The 21,263-nt window shown below is 45.8% G+C and overlaps 1 protein-coding gene across 1 annotated transcript in view; it reads right to left on the bottom strand.

Moving 5' to 3' along the window:
- Positions 1-327: 327 nt before the first annotated feature.
- LOC124036999 (potassium/sodium hyperpolarization-activated cyclic nucleotide-gated channel 3-like) overlaps positions 328-21,263 on the bottom strand; it is a 62,585-nt gene continuing 41,649 nt past the window's right edge. The window contains exons 3-8 of the mRNA XM_046351616.1: positions 20,792-20,953; positions 19,991-20,209; positions 15,986-16,132; positions 9,404-9,644; positions 8,352-8,516; positions 328-2,646 (exon numbers count right to left, since the gene is read on the bottom strand). Of these exons, the coding sequence (XP_046207572.1) occupies positions 1,031-2,646; positions 8,352-8,516; positions 9,404-9,644; positions 15,986-16,132; positions 19,991-20,209; positions 20,792-20,953 (2,550 nt within the window). The 3' untranslated portion in view covers positions 328-1,030. The remainder of the gene's footprint in view (positions 2,647-8,351; positions 8,517-9,403; positions 9,645-15,985; positions 16,133-19,990; positions 20,210-20,791; positions 20,954-21,263) is intronic.

The raw sequence follows: 21,263 nt of genomic DNA, 5'->3' as shown, positions 1-21,263 counted from the left end.
ACTTTTCTTCCAGAGACAGTTTGGAACTCGGTAGTGAGTGTTGCAACCCAGGACAGATCATTTTTTTACTACGTGCTTCAGCACTCGGCGGTGCCGTTCTGTGAGCTTGTGTGGTCTACCACTTTGTGGCTGAGACGTTGTTGCTCCTAGACGTTTCCAGTTCACAATAACAGCACTTACAGTTGACTGGGGCAGCTCTAACAGGGCAGAAATTTGACTGACTTGTTGGAAAGATGGCATCCTATGACGATGGCATGTTGAATGTCACTGAGCTCTTCAGTACGGGCCATTCTACTGCCAATGTTTGTCTATGGAGATTGCATGGCGGTGTGCTCGATTTTATACACCTGTCCGCAACAGGTGTGGTTGAAATAGCCAAATTCACAAATTTGAAGGGGTGTCCACATACTTTTATATATATAGTGTATGTCTGAACAACAGCTTTTAAACAAATACCTGAACACAAAATTACAATGTGAGGATATAGGCTACAATACATATGGTACATTATTGGAAATTGATCAGTATACTTTCTTGTAGTTTAACATTATCAAACAATCCACATTGGTACAGTATCTCCACATTCAACATTGTACAGTAGTAACAGTGTACTGTAGAAAAATACTTAACCCAGCGGGCAAAGATGGCTGAAATGACGTCATTACCACTCGTTTACAACCAGAACTGGTTTCGCCCGCTGGGAACTCTGTCCTTTTACGTTAGGTCATTCACTCTGCATTAAAAATACATCTCTGTCCTAAGTTTTTTTCCTCCAATATGGATATGCACTCATTCACACCCTCCTTGAATTAAAACAAAAACGCCACTAGCGATTAAAAAACACAATGCCAATACCGAAGACAATTTCCCCATAGTTTAGACATCGCAGGAGGGTGTGTTTCAACCTCACAGGTTGGAGGGGAGTTCGGGGAGTCTGTACTCTGCCTCGGATGTCTTGGCCGGGGTAGCAGGATGACTGGGGTTGGGATGTGAAGAGGTCGGTGCTCCTTGGTTCACAGGAGTTGGAAGTTCAGATCCCGAGGGAGTGTAGTGACTCAGAGGTGTGACGTGGGAGTTTATTACTGCTACCCTCTGTCATGGGAGGAGAGGAGAAGTGAGAAGAAGCAGACCCCCCTGAAGGTATGGAGAGAGACGGTCTGGATAGAGACCCTTCTTGGGGCAGGTAGCTGACTGAACCAGAGGTGGAAACAGTGGAGATAGTCCTGACATCCTGGGTGAAGAGATCCACTAAGGACTCTGCCCTCTGCCCCCTTTCGTCTACCCTAACGGGGCATGACGTCTGTGGGGTGAGGGAACTGTGAGAGCCCATGGCGCTGGAGGGTTGGCTGTGGAGCTGGCTGAGATGGCTGAGTTGGCTGTGGTGATGATGGTGAAGCACCGTCCTTCCTGTCAGTGGGCTCTGGATGGTGGGGCTGGGTGCCACCGGTGGGGTGCAGGATGGGGAGCCATCCCCTGATCCGTATTGGGCCAGCGAGGCAAGGGCAGAGTGGGATGAATGGGCAGAGTCCACCGGGAGAACCTGAGGGAGGAGGCCGGCGTGGAAGCCAGGGTGGAGGCCAGAGTGGAGGGTGGGATGGAGGCTGGACTGCAGACCCGCCAGACTGTGATGCACGAGGGAGGATGAGGCTCCACCACCTCCAAAGCTGGCCTGTTGTGGGATAGGTATTGATAGAAACCCACTGGAGCTGTGGTTTTGGGTGGTGTAGCTAGGGCTGGTGCTGGCGTAGGAACAGTGGGAGTATGCTCTCTCCTGATGTTCACCAGAGCCCATCCCCCTCTGGACCTGCTGAGAGCTGGTAGCGTGAGAGGCAGAGGAGTCGTGTTGATGTAGCTGGCTCAGGATGGGGCTGACAGAGCTACAGATGAGAGGGCTTAGGGTGGAACCAGAGGGGGCTGACAACCTTCCCAAGTCCATGGTGGGTCTTCCTGATGCCCCCTGCTGTTGGGAACTTGGTGGGCTGTAGGGGTGGTGGTGGTGGAGCTGGGCCGCGTAGGAGGAGGAGGACGGATACCCCTGGATTGAGGCCTGGCCCAAGAGGAAGGGAGAGCCTCCGCTGGGCTGAGCCTGGAAGTTGGTGGTGGTGGTGGGCTGGTACATGGAGGTCATAGGTGACAGAGGAGACATGGAGGAGGAGGAGGTGGAGACTAGATGTTGCACCCGAAACGAGGCTAATATCGGAGTGTCCACTCCAGAACGGAACTTCACAGAACCGGCCGGAGATGCAGCCCCGGAGCCACAGCTGGGAACGCCCATACCTCCAGCTGCAGATACACCCACAAACACGCCCCTTTCCAAACGGTGGCCTCCTGGATCCTTGAACGACCTGGAGACGGGGAGCGGATGGTGGAAGAGGATGGGAGGGAGCTGGGCTTGGAGCTGGGAGTGGGAGAAGGCCAAAGCCAGGGATGTGGTGGCTGCAGCGGCCTGGAGGGGGCCCTGGACCAGGGGAGCCCAGATGACCCCTGAGGTGGAGGATGGGAGGTTCAGGGACTGGGGAGAGATGTTGCTCTGGATGGCCATGTCACGGTCATGCTGTACGATCCTCTGGATGATCTCATTCTCCTGGAGGTTCACAGTTCCTGAGTTCTGGGCGACTTTGTGTTGGAGCACAGAGTTCCTCTTTCCTGTAGAGAAGAAGAGAGAGTAGTGGTATGTGAGGATAGGCAAAGGGTTAGGGTTAGAGTTAGGGTCTGTCTTGTACAGTCTAAACCTTCTAAAGCACCAAGAGAGCAGATTTTATGACCTAAAGTCGACTGTTGCAGTCATCTTTGGGTGTTGCTGTCATATTAGAACCAGAACTAGAGAGAGTTCCTGCTGATAAGGCTATATTAAACCCTGCTTGTCATCCATTAAACCACAGCTAAATGAGGGTCTTTTTAACACAATGCTTTCACCTCAGGGCAGTGAGATATAACATTCCCCTTCTGAAATGAAAAACGGTGGAATACTAATCCAATATAAGAGATCGCCAACTTGAATTCTCACACTTTTCTTTCCACATATTCAGCCAGTGTAAATCCTTCCAGGTTCTAATTCACATGCATTTGGTTCATTCTATAACTGGAGGACACCTGATAGGTCCAGGAGGGGTTAGTATCATGTTTGTCTTTATCTGTTGTGGTCTAGTACAGTTTGCTTTGCTTGCTGGGGCCATTTACTTTAAGTGCTGTCTGTCTTCCCAGTAGCTTAACCTGTTGTGTGAACTGCTGACTGCTCTTACCTAGTTATTTTCAGATCTCATTTTGCTTGTTTTGTAGCTTAGACAACTACACTGAGTATACAACAGTGTAGGCTGCTGATGGGAGAACGGCTCATGATAATGGCTGGAACGGAGCAAATGGAATGGCATCAAACACCTGGAAACCATGGAAACCATGTGTTTTGATGTATTTAAAAACCATTCCACTGATTCCGCTCCAGCCATTACCACGAGCCCATCCTCCCTAATTAAGGTGCCACCAACCTCCTGTGGTATACAAAACATTAAGAACACCTGCTCTTTCCATGACATAGACTGACCAGGTGAATCCAGGTGAAAGCTATGATCCCTTATTGATGTCAATAAGGGAACATCCACTTCAATCAGTGTAGATGAAGGGGCGGAGACAGGTTACTGAAAGATTTTAAGCCTCGAGACAACTGAGACGTGTGCCATTCAGAGGGTGAATGACTCACTACTGTAAGTGACTCTGGATAAGAGTCTGCTAAATGACTCACTACTGTAACTCTCTCTGGATAAGAGAGTCTGCTAAATGACTCACTACTGTAAGTGACTCTGGATAAGAGAGTCTGCTAAATGACTCACTACTGTAACTCTCTCTGGATAAGAGAGTCTGCTAAATGACTCACTACTGTAACTCTCTCTGGATAAGAGAGTCTGCTAAATTACTCACTACTCTAGCTAGCTACATAGCTGTCTTTGCTGTCTTCGTATCATCGTATCCAAGATAATTGTGTTGTTTAGGTTTAGAGTGTGTAGTCTTAGAGTGATTATCTTAATTTACCGAGGTTAGCTAGCCAGCTATTTGTCGTCCTTAACGTAGGTGACTCTGCTAGCTAGCCAACGCTAGCCAACGTCTTCTGTATAGAACTCAACAACCCGGTCGCATTCACAGGTAGTATCACATTTTCACTTCATTTCATTACAGTACAACGGTTTGATTTGTTTGATCGTAGCTAGCTACATAGCTAGCTACATAGCCGTCTTTGTATCAAAGATAATTGTGTAGTCTAGAGCGATTTTCTAGGTTCGCTAGCCAGCTATTGTCGTTCTTTTAACGCAACGTAACGTAAACAACACTGCTAGCTAGCCAGCTAGCCCCCGAATAGCAACACTGCAGAAACTATTACACTCAACGGAACGACTTGATTAGTGTAGTGTCAACAACGCACCCACTGCCAGCTGGCCTACTTCAGCAGTACTGTATCATTTTAATCATTTTAGTCAATAAGATTCTTGCTACGTAGCATAACTTTCAGAACATTCGAGACGTGTAGTCCACTTGTCATTCCAATCTCCTTTGCATTAGCGTAGCCTCTTCTGTAGCCTGTCAACTATGTGTCTGTTTATCCCTGTTCTCTCCTCTCTGCACAGACCATACAAACGCTCCACACCGCGTGGCCGCGGCCACCCTACTCTGGTGGTCCCAGCGCGCACGACCCACGTGGAGTTCCAGGTCTCCGGTAGCCTCTGGAACTGCCAATCTGCGGTCAACAAGGCAGAGTTCATCTCAGCCTATGCCTCCCTCCAGTCCCTCGACTTCTTGGCACTGACGGAAACATGGATCACCACAGACAACACTGCTACTCCTACTGCTCTCTCTTCGTCCGCCCACGTGTTCTCGCACACCCCGAGAGCGTCTGGTCAGCGGGGTGGTGGCACCGGGATCCTCATCTCTCCCAAGTGGTCATTCTCTCTTTCTCCCCTTACCCATTTGTCTATCGCCTCCTTTGAATTCCATGCTGTCACAGTTACTAGCCCTTTCAAGCTTAACATCCTTATCATTTATCGCCCTCCAGGTTCCCTCGGAGAGTTCATCAATGAGCTTGATGCCTTGATAAGCTCCTTTCCTGAGGACGGCTCACCTCTCACAGTTCTGGGCAACTTTAACCTCCCCACGTCTACCTTTGACTCTTTCCTCTCTGCCTCCTTCTTTCCACTCCTCTCCTCTTTTGACCTCACCCTCTCACCTTCCCCCCTACTCACAAGGCAGGCAATACGCTCGACCTCATCTTTACTAGATGCTGTTCTTCCACTAACCTCATTGCAACTCCCCTCCAAGTCTCCGACCACTGCCTTGTATCCTTTTCCCTCTCGCTCTCATCCAACACCTCCCACACTGCCCCTACTCGGATGGTATCGCGCCGTCCCATCCTTCGCTCTCTCTCCCCGCTACTCTCTCCTCTTCCATCCTATCATCTCTTCCCTCCGCTCAAACCTTCTCCCACCTATCTCCTGATTCTGCCTCCTCAACCCTCCTCTCCTCCCTCTCTGCATCCCTTGACTCTCTATGTCCCCTATCCTCCAGGCCGGCTCGGTCCTCCCCTCCCGCTCCGTGGCTCGATGACTCATTGCGAGCTCACAGAACAGGGCTCCGGGCAGCCGAGCGGAAATGGAGGAAAACTCGCCTCCCTGCGGACCTGGCATCCTTTCACTCCCTCCTCTCTACATTTTCCTCCTCTGTCTCTGCTGCTAAAGCCACTTTCTACCACGCTAAATTCCAAGCATCTGCCTCTAACCCTAGGAAGCTCTTTGCCACCTTCTCCTCCCTCCTGAATCCTCCTCCCCCTCCCCCCCTCCTCCCTCTCTGCAGATGACTTCGTCAACCATTTTGAAAAGAAGGTCGACGACATCCGATCCTCGTTTGCTAAGTCAAACGACACCGCTGGTTCTGCTCACACTGCCCTACCCTGTGCTCTGACCTCTTTCTCCCCTCTCTCTCCAGATGAAATCTCGCGTCTTGTGACGGCCGGCCGCCCAACAACCTGCCCGCTTGACCCTATCCCCTCCTCTCTTCTCCAGACCATTTCCGGAGACCTTCTCCCTTACCTCACCTCGCTCATCAACTCATCCCTGACCGCTGGCTACGTCCCTTCCGTCTTCAAGAGAGCGAGAGTTGCACCCCTTCTGAAAAAACCTACACTCGATCCCTCCGATGTCAACAATTACAGACCAGTATCCCTTCTTTCTTTTCTCTCCAAAACTCTTGAACGTGCCGTCCTTGGCCAGCTCTCCCGCTAATTCTCTCTGAATGACCTTCTTGATCCAAATCAGTCAGGTTTCAAGACTAGTCATTCAACTGAGACTGCTCTCCTCTGTATCACGGAGGCGCTCCGCACTGCTAAAGCTAACTCTCTCTCCTCTGCTCTCATCCTTCTAGATCTATCGGCTGCCTTCGATACTGTGAACCATCAGATCCTCCTCTCCACCCTCTCCGAGTTGGGCATCTCCGGCGCGGCCCACGCTGGATTGCGTCCTACCTGACAGGTCGCTCCTACCAGGTGGCGTGGCGAGAATCTGTCTCCTCACCACGCGCTCTCACCACTGGTGTCCCCCAGGGCTCTGTTCTTGGCCCTCTCCTATTCTCGCTATACACCAAGTCACTTGGCTCTGTCATAACCTCACATGGTCTCTCTTATTATTGCTATGCAGACGACACACAATTAATCTTCTCCTTTCCCCCTTCTGATGACCAGGTGGCGAATCGCATCTCTGCATGTCTGGCAGACATATCAGTGTGGATGACGGATCACCACCTCAAGCTGAACCTCGGCAAGACGGAGCTGCTCTTCCTCCCGGGGAAGGACTGCCCGTTCCATGATCTCGCCATCACGGTTGACAACTCCATTGTGTCCTCCTCCCAGAGCGCCAAGAACCTTGGCGTGATCCTGGACAACACCCTGTCGTTCTCAACCAACATCAAGGCGGTGGCCCGTTCCTGTAGGTTCATGCTCTACAACATCCGCAGAGTACGACCCTGCCTCACACAGGAAGCGGCGCAGGTCCTAATCCAGGCACTTGTCATCTCCCGTCTGGATTACTGCAACTCGCTGTTGGCTGGGCTCCCTGCCTGTGCCATTAAACCCCTTCAACTCATCCAGAACGCCGCAGCCCGTCTGGTGTTCAACCTTCCCAAGTTCTCTCACGTCACCCCGCTCCTCCGTTCTCTCCACTGGCTTCCAGTTGAAGCTCGCATCCGCTACAAGACCATGGTGCTTGCCGACGGAGCTGTGAGGGGAATGGCACCTCAGTACCTCCAGGCTCTGATCAGGCCCTACACCCAAACAAGGGCACTGCGTTCATCCACCTCTGGCCTGCTCGCCTCCCTACCACTGAGGAAGTACAGCTCCCGCTCAGCCCAGTCAAAACTGTTCGCTGCCCTGGCCCCCCAATGGTGGAACAAACTCCCTCACGACGCCAGGACAGCGGAGTCTATCACCACCTTCCGGAGACACCTGAAACCCCACCTCTTTAAGGAATACCTAGGATAGGATAAGTAATCCCTCTCACCCCCCTCCCTTAAGTTTTAGATGCACTATTGTAAAGTGACTGTTCCACTGGATGTCATAAGGTGAATGCACCAATTTGTAAGTCGCTCTGGATAAGAGCGTCTGCTAAATGACTTAAATGTAAATGTAAATGTAAAGTGACTCTGGATAAGAGAGTCTTCTAAATGACTCACTAATGTAAGTGACTCTGGATAAGAGAGTCTGCTAAATGACTCACTACTGTAAGTGACTCTGGATAAGAGAGTCTGCTAAATGACTCACTACTGTAACTCTCTCTGGATAAGAGAGTCTGCTAAATGACTCACTACTGTAAGTGACTCTGGATAAGAGAGTCTGCTAAATGACTCACTACTCTAAGTGACTCTGGATAAGAGAGTCTTCTAAATGACTCACTACTGTAAGTGACTCTGGATAAGAGAGTCTGCTAAATGACTCACTACTGTAAGTGACTCTGGATAAGAGAGTCTGCTAAATGACTCACTACTCTAAGTGACTCTGGATAAGAGAGTCTTCTAAATGACTCACTACTGTAAGTGACTCTGGATAAGAGAGTCTGCTAAATGACTAATAGGTAAATGTGGAACAGTACAGAAATAGCCTAGAAGGTACAGTAGAGCTGCTCTAGGACTCTCACACTGAGTTTTCCAAAGGCTTTTCTTGCTGATAGCACATTATTTATTTTCACTGACCCAAACAGCAATATGCTTCATTTTATAAATTGTGTTGGGTTGTTGAGAGGAATATCATACTATTTTAGCTACGAAGGGAAACCAATCTCAGGTTGACGGGCCCCTCTTTCCAATGTACTGTAAGTTATCACCTATGCGGTCCAGCCGGTCCAGAGCCACGGTCTCGAAGGCCCGTCTCATCATGGGGTACTCCTCCAGGACCTCGTTAAAGTTGTCCACAGACAGAGAGTACAGCCGGCAGTATGTCTCAGCGCGAACGCTGGCTGTTCTTCTGCCTCGAGTCAGCAGGCAGATCTCTGCAGGGAATGGAAGAATCATTCAGATGTAGAATAGATAGCTTTTGTTTTGTCCTCATTATGAATATATTTTTTTCTCCACAATTAAATGTTACAAAATGGCTGATATTCTCATTATGAAAGGTCTTCTTTTTTGTTGTTAATCTCACAGACTGTATTTTTTTGGGGTTCATTCTATGTACTGTCATGCACCAGAGGACAGAGAGTCATAAAATGATCATTTCATCAACAGAAGATGATAAAACACAAAAAATGAGCAGTGTTTTCTGAACTAACTTCACAGATGGAGCACTTAATGCAATTTTAGAGCTTAGAGTTTTGTTCTGACCTCATCTGTCCTGCTACAGCCAGCCAGATCAGGGAATAAAATAGTGAAAAAAAATAGGCATATTGTGGGATAAGAACTTTCTCTCTCTCTCTCTCTCTCTCTCTCTCTCTCTCTCTCTCTCTCTCTCTCTCTCTCTCTCTCTCTCTCTCTCTCTCTCTCTCTCTCTCTCTCCCTCTCTCTCCCTCTCTCTCTCTCTCTCTCTCTCCCTCTCTCTCCCTCTCTGTCTCTCTCTCTCTCTCTCTCTCTCTCTCTCCCTCTCTGTCTCTCTCTCTCTCTGTCTCTCTCTCTCTCTCTCTCTCTCTCTCTCTCTCTCTCTCTCTCTCTCTCTCTCTCTCTCTCTCTCTCTCTCTCTCTCTCTCTCTCTCTCTCTCTCTCTCTCTCTCTCTCTCTCTGTCTCCCTCTCTCTCTGTCTCCCTCTCTCTCTCTCCCTCTCTCTCTCCCTCTCTCTCTCTCTCTCTCTCTCTCTGTCTACCTCTGTCTCTCTCTCTGTTGAATGTATTATTTCTTACAGTACTTTACCCACCAGGAATGATGATCAGTATTTATCCATCCTTCCTACCTCCAAAGTAGGACCCGTCAGACAGCTTGGTCTCCTTGGTGCCCTTGGCGATGACGCAGACCACCCCGTGTTGGATGAAGTACATCTTTCTGCCAACGGTCCCTTCCATAACCACATTATCCATAGGCTGGAACACCTCAAAACGCAGCTTGGTCAGCATTGACGTCACAAAGTTGGGGTCGGCGTTGGCAAACAGAGGCATCGAAGCAACCAGCTTACGACAGTTGAAGTTGACAATCTCCTGCAAAGACAGAAAATATGTAATAATAAATAATAAATAACAAACTCCTGGTGCATAGGCATTGGGCTTAATCAGCTTAATCTAACAACCAATCATCTCCCACAATACCTTCCATCCAACCCTCCCCCGTAAGATAGCACACCACAAGCACAGAGCAAAGTTTTGTAGTCGTGTGATTGGTTCAAATGAAATGATGACAAACACTTTACTTTGTGATATCGCAGAATTCTTTGATCAGTCCAGGCTTATATACACTGTGGGTAATAGCCTGGGGTTCATATGAAACTTCTATGAGACATAATCAACAGAGGCTTATTTATGTAGACAATTCGTATCAGATCTTCAACATAAAACACAAAAACATCCCACGTTCACAGCATTTCAATAATGATGAACTTGTGATGAACATCAAGTGTGGCCACATTTAGACATGTATTAGGCTACATTACAATTTGATCGTTGTTTACAGTATGTCCCTTATCTCTAGCATACCTAAACCTAAGAGACATTACACATTTTGCTTAGTGGCCTACGATGGTGAACATTACTGTCAGGGTCAAGACCCTGGTGAGGATGACGAGAACACAGATGAACTTCCCTGAGACAGTTTCTGACCGTTTGTAGAAATTCTTTGGTTGTGCGAAAACCTACAGTTTCATATCCGGGTGGTTGGTCTCAGATGATCCCACAGTTGAAGAACCCGGATGTGGGCCTCCTGGGTTGGCGTGGTTACACGTGGTCTGCGGTTGTGAGGCAAGTTGAACCAGTTTGTCCGTATGGAAGATTTCGGGGATCTTTTATTTTAGCTCATGAAACATGGGACCAAAACTTTACATGTTGCCTTTTATATCTTTGTTCAGTGTATAAAGGTTCTCTTCAACTACACCACAAGTTCATCACAACAAAGGTATTGCATACCCTCACATAAGCCCTCAATTCGATTCCTGGTTTTAACACACAAGCCCTTCACTGACACAGAGATATTTAAAGAGTGCATGGTGACTGAAGGAATTGGCCGACAAAAATCTATGGGATAGTAGCCTTTAATGTCATCTGTCAACCAGGTACAGGCCTACCTCTTATTGCTTGAATAGGACGAGCACAAAACACCTCTTGTTGTTGGTAAAGTCAAATTAAAATGAAGGCTGTTTTAAATGAACTAAGCCTACTTAGTTTAAATTAATTAGCCTACTTTCATCACCCCTGCACTGTCCATCTCTGATTGATTGTGCTGAGGCTGCCGCTTCAACGTAATGAAAGTTATGTAAATTACTGAAACCGGGCTTATTGTGCTGAGGCTGCCGCTTCAACGTAATGAAAGTGATGTAAATGACTGAAACCGGGCTTATTGTGCTGAGGCTGCCGCTTCAACGTAATGAAAGTGATGTAAATGACTGAAACCGGGCTTATTGTGCTGAGGCTGCCGCTTCAACGTAATGAAAGTTATGTAAATTACTGAAACCGGGCTTATTGTGCTGAGGCTGCCGCTTCAACGTAATGAAAGTGATGTAAATGACTGAAACCGGGCTTATTGTGCTGAGGCTGCCGCTTCAACGTAATGAAAGTGATGTAAATGACTGAAACCGGGCTTATTGTGCTGAGGCTGCCGCTTCAACGTAATGAAAGTGATGTAAATGACTGAAACCGGGCTTATTGTGCTGAGGCTGCCGCTTCAACGTAATGAAAGTGATGTAAATGACTGAAACCGGGCTTATTGTGCTGAGGCTGCCGCTTCAACGTAATGAAAGTGATGTAAATGACTGAAACCGGGCTTATTGTGCTGAGGCTGCCGCTTCAACGTAATGAAAGTGATGTAAATGACTGAAACCGGGCTTATTGTGCTGAGGCTGCCGCTTCAACGTAATGAAAGTGATGTAAATGACTGAAACCGGGCTTATTGTGCTGAGGCTGCCGCTTCAACGTAATGAAAGTGATGTAAATGACTGAAACCGGGCTTATTGTGCTGAGGCTGCCGCTTCAACGTAATGAAAGTGATGTAAATGACTGAAACCGGGCATATTGTGCTGAGGCTGCCGCTTCAACGTAATGAAAGTTATGTAAATTACTGAAACCGGGCTTATTGTGCTGAGGCTGCCGCTTCAACGTAATGAAAGTGATGTAAATGACTGAAACCGGGCTTATTGTGCTGAGGCTGCCGCTTCAACGTAATGAAAGTGATGTAAATGACTGAAACCGGGCTTATTGTGCTGAGGCTGCCGCTTCAACGTAATGAAAGTGATGTAAATGACTGAAACCGGGCTTATTGTGCTGAGGCTGCCGCTTCAACGTAATGAAAGTGATGTAAATGACTGAAACCGGGCTTATTGTGCTGAGGCTGCCGCTTCAACGTAATGAAAGTGATGTAAATTACTGAAACCGGGCTTATTGTGCTGAGGCTGCCGCTTCAACGTAATGAAAGTGATGTAAATGACTGAAACCGGGCATATTGTGCTGAGGCTGCCGCTTCAACGTAATGAAAGTTATGTAAATTACTGAAACCGGGCTTATTGTGCTGAGGCTGCCGCTTCAACGTAATGAAAGTGATGTAAATGACTGAAACCGGGCTTATTGTGCTGAGGCTGCCGCTTCAACGTAATGAAAGTTATGTAAATTACTGAAACCGGGCTTATTGTGCTGAGGCTGCCGCTTCAACGTAATGAATGTGATGTAAATTACTGAAACCGGGCTTATTGTGCTGAGGCTGCCGCTTCAACGTAATGAAAGTGATGTAAATGACTGAAACCGGGCTTATTGTGCTGAGGCTGCCGCTTCAACGTAATGAAAGTTATGTAAATGACTGAAACCGGGCTTATTGTGCTGAGGCTGCCGCTTCAACGTAATGAAAGTGATGTAAATGACTGAAACCGGGCTTATTGTGCTGAGGCTGCCGCTTCAACGTAATGAAAGTGATGTAAATGACTGAAACCGGGCTTATTGTGCTGAGGCTGCCGCTTCAACGTAATGAAAGTGATGTAAATGACTGAAACCGGGCTTATTGTGTGGTCAATAACTCTAATAAAAGCTTCCTTTGACATTTGAGTCATTTAGAAGATGCTCTTATCCAGAGCGACTTACAGTAGTGAATTCATACATGTTTCATCATGGGCAACGAAACATAAATTATAGCAGTAACAAGCTATAAAAGTTTACCTCTGGTTATCCTCATCTTTACGCTATCAAAGTTAACCTCTGTTCATCCTCATCTTCATGCTATCAAAGTTTACCTCTGGTCATCCTCATCTTCATGCTATCAAAGTTTACCTCTGGTCATCCTCATCTTTACGCTATCAAAGTTAACCTCTGTTCATCCTCATCTTCATGCTATCAAAGTTTACCTCTGGTCATCCTCATCTTTACGCTATCAAAGTTAACCTCTGGTCATCCTCATCTTCATGCTATCAAAGTTTACCTCTAGTCATCCTCATCTTTACGCTATCAAAGTTTACCTCTGTTCATCCTCATCTTCATGCTATCAAAGTTAACCTCTGTTCATCCTCATCTTCATGCTATCAAAGTTAACCTCTGTTCATCCTCATCTTCATGCTATCAAAGTTAACCTCTGGTCATCCTCATCTTCATGCTATCAAAGTTAACCTCTGGTCATCCTCATCTTCATGCTATCAAAGTTAACCTCTGGTCATCCTCATCTTCATGCTATCAAAGTTAACCTCTGGTCATCCTCATCTTCATGCTATCAAAGTTAACCTCTGGTCATCCTCATCTTCATGCTATCAAAGTTAACCTCTGGTCATCCTCATCTTCATGCTATCAAAGTTAACCTCTTAACCTCTGGTTAACCACTTCATCCTCATCTTCATGCTATCAAAGTTAACCTCTGGTCATCCTCATCTTCATGCTATCAAAGTTAACCTCTGGTCATCCTCATCTTCATGCTATCAAAGTTAACCTCTGGTCATCCTCATCTTCATGCTATCAAAGTTAACCTCTGGTCATCCTCATCTTCATGCTATCAAAGTTAACCTCTGGTCATCCTCATCTTCATGCTATCAAAGTTAACCTCTGTTCATCCTCATCTTCATGCTATCAAAGTTAACCTCTGGTCATCCTCATCTTCATGCTATCAAAGTTAACCTCTGGTCATCCTCATCTTCATGCTATCAAAGTTAACCTCTGTTCATCCTCATCTTCATGCTATCAAAGTTAACCACTGGTCATCCTCATCTTCATGCTATCAAAGTTAACCTCTGTTCATCCTCATCTTCATGCTATCAAAGTTAACCTCTGGTCATCCTCATCTTCATGCTATCAAAGTTAACCTCTGTTAATCTTCATCTGTTAACCACTGGTCATCCTCATCTTCATGCTATCAAAGTTAACCTCTGTTCATCCTCATCTTCATGCTATCAAAGTTAACCTCTGGTCATCCTCATCTTCATGCTATCAAAGTTAACCTCTGTTCATCCTCATCTTCGTTCCTTCACTCAAAACTAAACAAGACATCCGTAGCACAGATGCTGCGTTCCTCGTATGGGCATTGCTGTGCTTCCTCGGTTGCTATGGAGATTTCCTTACTAGGGCTACATCACAGGAGGCCGGTGGCACCTTAATTGGGGAAGGGCGGGCTCGTGGTTATGGCTGGGGCGGAATAGGTAGAATGGTATCAAATATATCGGGCACATGGTTTCTATGTGTTTGATGCCATTCCATTTGCTCCATTCCAGCCATCATTATAAGCCCCTCCCCTCAGCAGCCTCCAGTGAACTACACATGCGCAAACCTGCCCAACAAATATAGCCCGATTCTGGACCGATTGTCCAATCGTTCTGCTGCGGAGTTACCGCCAGGTGTATGTACTATACCGATTACTAGTTCACTACGATTTGGCTTGACTGAACCGTTAAATGTGAACTGAACTGTTAAATGTGGACTGAACTGTTAAATGTGGACTGAACTGTTAAATGTGGACTGAACTGTTAAATGTGGACTGAACCCGTTACATCTGGACTGAACCATTAAATGTGGACTGAACTGTTAAATGTGGACTGAACTGTTAAATGTGGACTGAACTGTTAAATGTGGACTGAACTGTTAAATGTGGACTGAACCCGTTACATCTGGACTGAACCATTAAATGTGGACTGAACTGTTAAATGTGGACTGAACTGTTAAATGTGAACTGAACTGTTAAATGTGGACTGAACCCGTTACATCTGGACTGAACCATTAAATGTGGACTGAACTGTTAAATGTGGACTGAACTGTTAAATGTGAACTGAACCCGTTACATCTGGACTGAACCATTAAATGTGGACTGAACTGTTAAATGTGGACTGAACTGTTAAATGTGGACTGAACTGTTAAATGTGGACTGAACTGTTAAATGTGAACTGAACTGTTAAATGTGGACTGAACCCGTTACATCTGGACTGAACCATTAAATGTGGACTGAACTGTTAAATGTGGACTGAACTGTTAAATGTGGACTGAACCCGTTACATCTGGACTGAACCGTTAAATGTGGACTGAACTGTTAAATGTGGACTGAACTGTTAAATGTGGACTGAACTGTTAAATGTGGACTGAACTGTTAAATGTGGACTGAACTGTTACATCTGGACTGAACTGTTAAATGTGGACTGAACTGTTAAATGTGGACTGAACTGTTAAATGTGGACTGAACTGTTACATCTGGACTGAACTGTTACATCTGGACTGAAACGTTAAATGTGAGAGGTTCTCCAATGGTTATTTAGTGCCCTACCCTATGGGCCTTGGTCAAAAGTAGTGCACTAAATAGGGTGCCACTTGGGATAGTCTTAGAGTAGTCTACAGGCTACAGCTAAGTAATAAGATAATGGTTACTAATCAGAATATCAAACAGAAATCTCCCTCAACAAAGTCAGCATTTTTTTTGCTATCAGTTTCAGTTCCAGGCCTATCGTCATCAGGGTGATAAATAACCGCAGTCATTGGCTGCATCAGAAATGGCACCCTGTTCCCTACATAGTGTACTACTATTTCGACCAAAGCTGAGAGCCCTGTGGGCCCTGTTCAGAAGTAGTGTACTACTATTTCGACCAGAGCTGAAAGCCCTGTGGGCCCTGTACAGAAGTAGTGCATTACTTTTTGACCAGAGCTCAGAGCCCTGTGGGCCCTGTTCAGAAGTAGTGCATTACGTTTTGACCAGAGCTCAGAGCCCTGTGGGCCCTATTCAGCAGTAGTGTACTATAAAGGTAATATTGTGTCATTTGGTGACGCAGTCACTGATGAAGATTAAAACACAATTCAACCAGAACCAGGGACAATCATTACTATTATAGTGACAATGGGTCTGATGTCACGTGGAGATCACACAGATACACACACACACACACACTGACCTCTCTGAGCGGTTCGTTCAGCTCCCCCAGAATGCTCTCCTCGTCAAACATCTTGCCCTGGAAACGATGTTCATAGTAGTCATGGACCCGCTGTCGCATGCCGGCAGGAAGCTTGTGGAAAGACATGTACTGCTCCACCTGTTTATACTGTAGACACAGAGATAATTGATTGATTAACTGAAATACATGTACTGCTCCACCTGTTTATACTGTAGACACAGAGATAATTGATTGATTAATTGAAAGACATGTACTGCTCCACCTGTTTATACTGTACAAGACAGAGATAATTGATTAGTTGGTTGATTGATTGATAAACTGATTGATTGAAAGATGTGTACTTCTCCATCTGTTTATACTGTACATGACAGAGATAATTGATTAGTTGGTTGATTGATTGATAAACTGATTGATTGAAAGATGTGTACTTCTCCACCTGTTTACACTGTAGAAGACTAAGAGGGGGGTGGCGTTGAGGACCACGATGCAAACAGGAAGAACAGAAAGACGTTGTCAGATTTGTGTTAAAAACAGGTGATGAACGTACCACAGGACAGTTCTAGTATATCCAGGTACATGGAGTAATACCGTATGTTGAGGCTCCACAGAAATACTGTATGTTGAGGCTCCACAGAAATACCGTATGTTGAGGCTCCACAGAAATACCGTATGTTGAGGCTCCACAGAAATACCGTATGTTGAGGCTCCACAGAAATACCGTATGTTGAGGCTCCACAGAAATACCGTATGTTGAGGCTCCACAGAAATACCGTATGTTGAGGCTCCACAGATGACACACGTTTCCGTCTCAATCTCATCAGGATTATGAACAAGTTGTCGTTTGAATCGTTTCAGTGTAATATTATCACTTTGTGTATTGAGCCTGAGAGTGCATTGTCTGAGTGTTTCAGTGAACTAGAGAGCAGCAGTTTATCATTGTCTGAGTGTTTCAGTGAACTAGAGAGCAGCAGTTTATCATTGTCTGAGTGTTTCAGTGAACTAGAGAGCAGCAGTTTATCATTGTCTGAGTGTTTCAGTGAACCAGAGAGCAGCAGTTTATCATTGTCTGAGTGTTTCAGTGAACTAGAGAGCAGCAGTTTATCATTGTCTGAGTGTTTCAGTGAACCAGAGAGCAGCAGTTTTCATTGTCTGAGTGTTTCAGTGAATCCGATAGTAGCAGTTTATCATTGTCTGAGTGTTTCAGTGAATCCGATAGTAGCAGTTTATCATTGTCTGAGTGTTTCAGTGAACTAGAGATCAGCAGTTTATCATTGTCTGAGTGTTTCAGTGAATCATTGTCTGAGTGTTTCAGTGAACTAGAGATCAGCAGTTTATCATTGTCAGTGTTTGTCCGAGTGTTTATCATTGTCTGAGTGTTTCAGTGAACCAGAGAGCAGCAGTTTATCATTGTCTGAGTGTTTCAGTGAACCAGAGAGCAGCAGTTTATCATTGCTCTCATAGGTTGACAGGTAACTGTTTTATAAGCCTCCTGACAGCTCTATGAGAGATGTCTGGACACCAATTAATGGCATGGTGATCTCCAAAAAACTGTCCTCGCTGCAGAAATCATCTCCCCCGGGTAATCACAGCAATAAGGTTGTTATCAGTCATCTCCCCCGGGTAATCACAGCAATAAGCTTGTTATCAGTCATCTCCCCCGGGTAATCACAGCAATAAGCTTGTTATCAGTCATCTCCCCCGGGTAATCACAGCAATAAGCTTGTTATCAGTCAGCAGGTAGGTCATCACATGTGTTGTTGTCTCGACCTTCTTGCCCTTTGTGCTGGTGTCTGTGCCCAATAATGTTTGGACCATGTTTTGTGCTGCTGCCATGTTGTGCTGCTGCCATGTTGTGCTGCTGCCATGTTGTACTGCTGCCATGTTGTACTGCTACCGTGTTGTGTTGCTACCATGTTGTGTTGCTACCATGTTGTGTTGCTGCCATGTTGTACTGCTGCCATGTTGTACTGCTACCGTGTTGTGTTGCTACCATGTTGTGTTGCTACCATGTTGTGTTGCTGCCATGCTGTGTTGTCATGTGTTGCTGCCATGCTGTGTTGTCATGTGTTGTTGCCATGCTGTGTTGTCATGTGTTGCTGCCATGCTGTGTTGTCATGTGTTGCTGCCATGCTGTGTTGTCATGTGTTGTTGCCATGCTGTGTTGTCATGTGTTGCTGCCATGCTATGTTGTGTTGTCTCTCTTGTCATGTGTGTTTTGTCCTATATTTTATCTTTCAATCCCAGCTGGTAGACCGTCATTGTAAATATCAATTCGTTCTTAACTGACTTGCCTAGTTAAATAAAGTTTCAATAAAAAAATACAAAATAATTAATACAGTTGTTAGCAGTCAACGTGTAGGTCATCACATTAATACGGTTGTTAGCAGTCAACGTGTAGGTCATCACATTAATACAGTTGTTAGCAGTCAACGTGTAGGTCATCACATTAATACAGTTGTTAGCAGTCAACGTGTAGGTCATCACATTAATACGGTTGTTAGCAGTCAACGTGTAGGTCATCACATTAATACGGTTGTTATCAGTCAACGTGTAGGTCATCACATTAATACGGTTGTTAGCAGTCAACGTGTGGGTCATCACATTAATACAGTTGTTAGCAGTCAACGTGTAGGTCATCACATTAATACGGTTGTTAGCAGTCAACATGTAGGTCATCACAGTAATACAGTTGTTAGCAGTCAACATGTAGGTCATCACATTAATACAGTTGTTAGCAGTCAACATGTAGGTCATCACATTAATACAGTTGTTAGCAGTCAACGTGTAGGTCATCACATTAATACGGTTGTTAGCAGTCAACGTGTAGGTCATCACATTAATACAGTTGTTAGCAGTCAACGTGTAGGTCATCACATTAATACAGTTGTTAGCAGTCAACGTGTAGGTCATCACATTAATACAGTTGTTAGCAGTCAACGTGTAGGTCATCACATTTACCAGGGTGTCCTTGACCAGAGCCCATTGCACCCTATTCCCTATATAGTGCACTCCTTTTTTTTACCAAGGTCCATATGGCTCTCTCTCACTGTTTTTCTCTCTATCTCTGTGTTTCTCTCTCTCTCTCTGTTTCTCGCTCACTCTATGTCTTTCTCTCTCTCTGTGTTTCTCTCTCTCTCTGTGTTTCTCTCTCTCTGTGTTTCTCTCTCTCTCTGTGTTCTCTCTCTCTCTCTCTCTCTCTCTCTCTCTCTCTCTCTCTCTCTCTCTCTCTCTCTCTCTCTCTCTCTCTCTCTCTCTCTCTCTCTCTCTTTCTCTCTCTCTCTGTGTTTCTCTCTCTCTCTTGATCCCTAGGAGGTCCATTCCTCTTGAAGTTAAACTTTTAATTGAATTTCTTGCAATGCAAGCTTCATAATTCATCTTCTTGAACTTTTATGACTTTTTCAGCATGCACTCTTTCCCTATTATATTTTATAGACCCTCTGTTATGGACCATTTCCTGACTGCAGGCTATATGCTGTGCACACACTGAATCGTTCCAGAGCAGCCAACAGCTGTCTGAAAAGCCCTTCTCTCTGCACATACCGTTTGACCAATCCCAAATCTACCAGTAGCTTCAAAACACCAAGGCACTTGTGTAGATCTGAGAGGATTGGATTGGTGTAATTAATGTGCCGGTAGCTCCATGTTGCCCTCTGAGGAAAGCAATGAGGAATATTGGAATTGGCATTTCAGTTTACAACCCTGGCCGCCAGGCTCTCACTACTGAGAAGGCAAGGACAGACCTTTGGACTCAGAGTCTAGTCCAGATGCATCTTAATTTGACCCTGCTTCTCACAGTAGGAAAATAATCCTGCAGCAACAGGAAATGTGAATTATTATGTGTAATAGAATTCATCTATATTTTTATAGGGTTTGATACATTTTCATTATGGCAAATCAAGTCTGACATTTTTAAGTGGAACTTACAAACTTTTTTAAAACCTTGAATACAATACAATTCAGAAAATCCTCTGCTATAACAGAGATAGCCGATCTTAATTCACTCACCTTCTCCTGGTACTGCCGTCGGGAAGAGTCCAGTGACTGAATGAGAGCGGTTGCATGGCCTACAAACATGGCGTAGCAGGTGGCACCCACGATCATGCTGAGTATGGTGAGCCACACATCCGCCAGGCCCACAGGAGGGTACATCCCGTACCCAATACACAGCATGTGACTCATAGCCTTAAACAGGGCATAGGAATACTGCTGGCCCCACGTGTCATTCTGCAGGAGGGAGAGGAGAGAAGGGGAATGGGAGATGAGAAGAAGAGTGAGAGAAGAGAAGGAAAGATGTTCCCAATTGCCTATGTTCCAGGAGGAACATTGGACTTTAGGAACACTGGACATTTGGAACACTGGAACAATGGATGTTTGGAACACTGGACTTATGGAACACTGGATGTTTGGAACACTGGATGTTTGGAACACTGGACTTCTGGAACACTGGATGTTTGGAACACTGGACTTCTGAAACACTGGATGTTTGGAACACTGGATGTTTGGAACACTGGACTTCTGGAACACTGGATGTTTGGAACAGTGATCACCATCTTGATGACCCAGCAGTCAGAAGGGAAGTCCTGTAGCATGTGGACCAGGAACTTGTGTGTGTGTGTGTGTGTGTGTGTGTGTGTGTGTGTGTGTGTGTGTGTGTGTGTGTGTGTGTGTGTGTGTGTGTGTGTGTGTGTGTGTGTGTGTGTGTGTGTGTGTGTGTGTGTGTGTGTGTGTGTGTGTGTGTGTGTGTGTGTGTGTGTGTGTGTGTGTGTGTGTGTGTGTGTGTGTGTGTGTGTGTGTGTGTGTACTCACCACCATCTTGTTCCTGGTGACCCAGCAGTCAGAGGGGAACTCCTGCAGCATGGGAACCAGGAACTGCAGACATCCGTCCCAGTGACACAGCAGCAGCATCATAGCAATCAGATTCACAATCCTCACCATGGCACTGGCTAGGTCATAGGTCATATGGAAAATCTAGGGGATTAGAATTAGTTAAACACGTAATTGTCCTCCATGCAATGTGGATTAACAAACATTAACAGGACCTGCAGCTAGTTAAGTAACTAGACATGTACTGTATTATTTTGCCAGTGTAAACACTACTTAACACTAAACGAATGCACAATTTCAGTTTGACAATTGTGCTGCTGCTGCCTCCAATGTAATTAGCTAGTAGTGAGATTAGTAGTGAGATTAGTAGTGGGTGAGGTAGGAGGTGCAGTAGGTGCTATGTGGCCGTAGTCTGTACTGGTACCCAGTGTATATTTGGCCAAGCTACCTTTAC

The sequence above is a fragment of the Oncorhynchus gorbuscha genome, linkage group LG06 (genome assembly GCF_021184085.1).
Source record: "Oncorhynchus gorbuscha isolate QuinsamMale2020 ecotype Even-year linkage group LG06, OgorEven_v1.0, whole genome shotgun sequence".
In the NCBI taxonomy this organism is placed as follows: Eukaryota; Metazoa; Chordata; class Actinopteri; order Salmoniformes; family Salmonidae; genus Oncorhynchus; species Oncorhynchus gorbuscha.
This window is presented reverse-complemented; position numbering and strand designations above follow the sequence as displayed.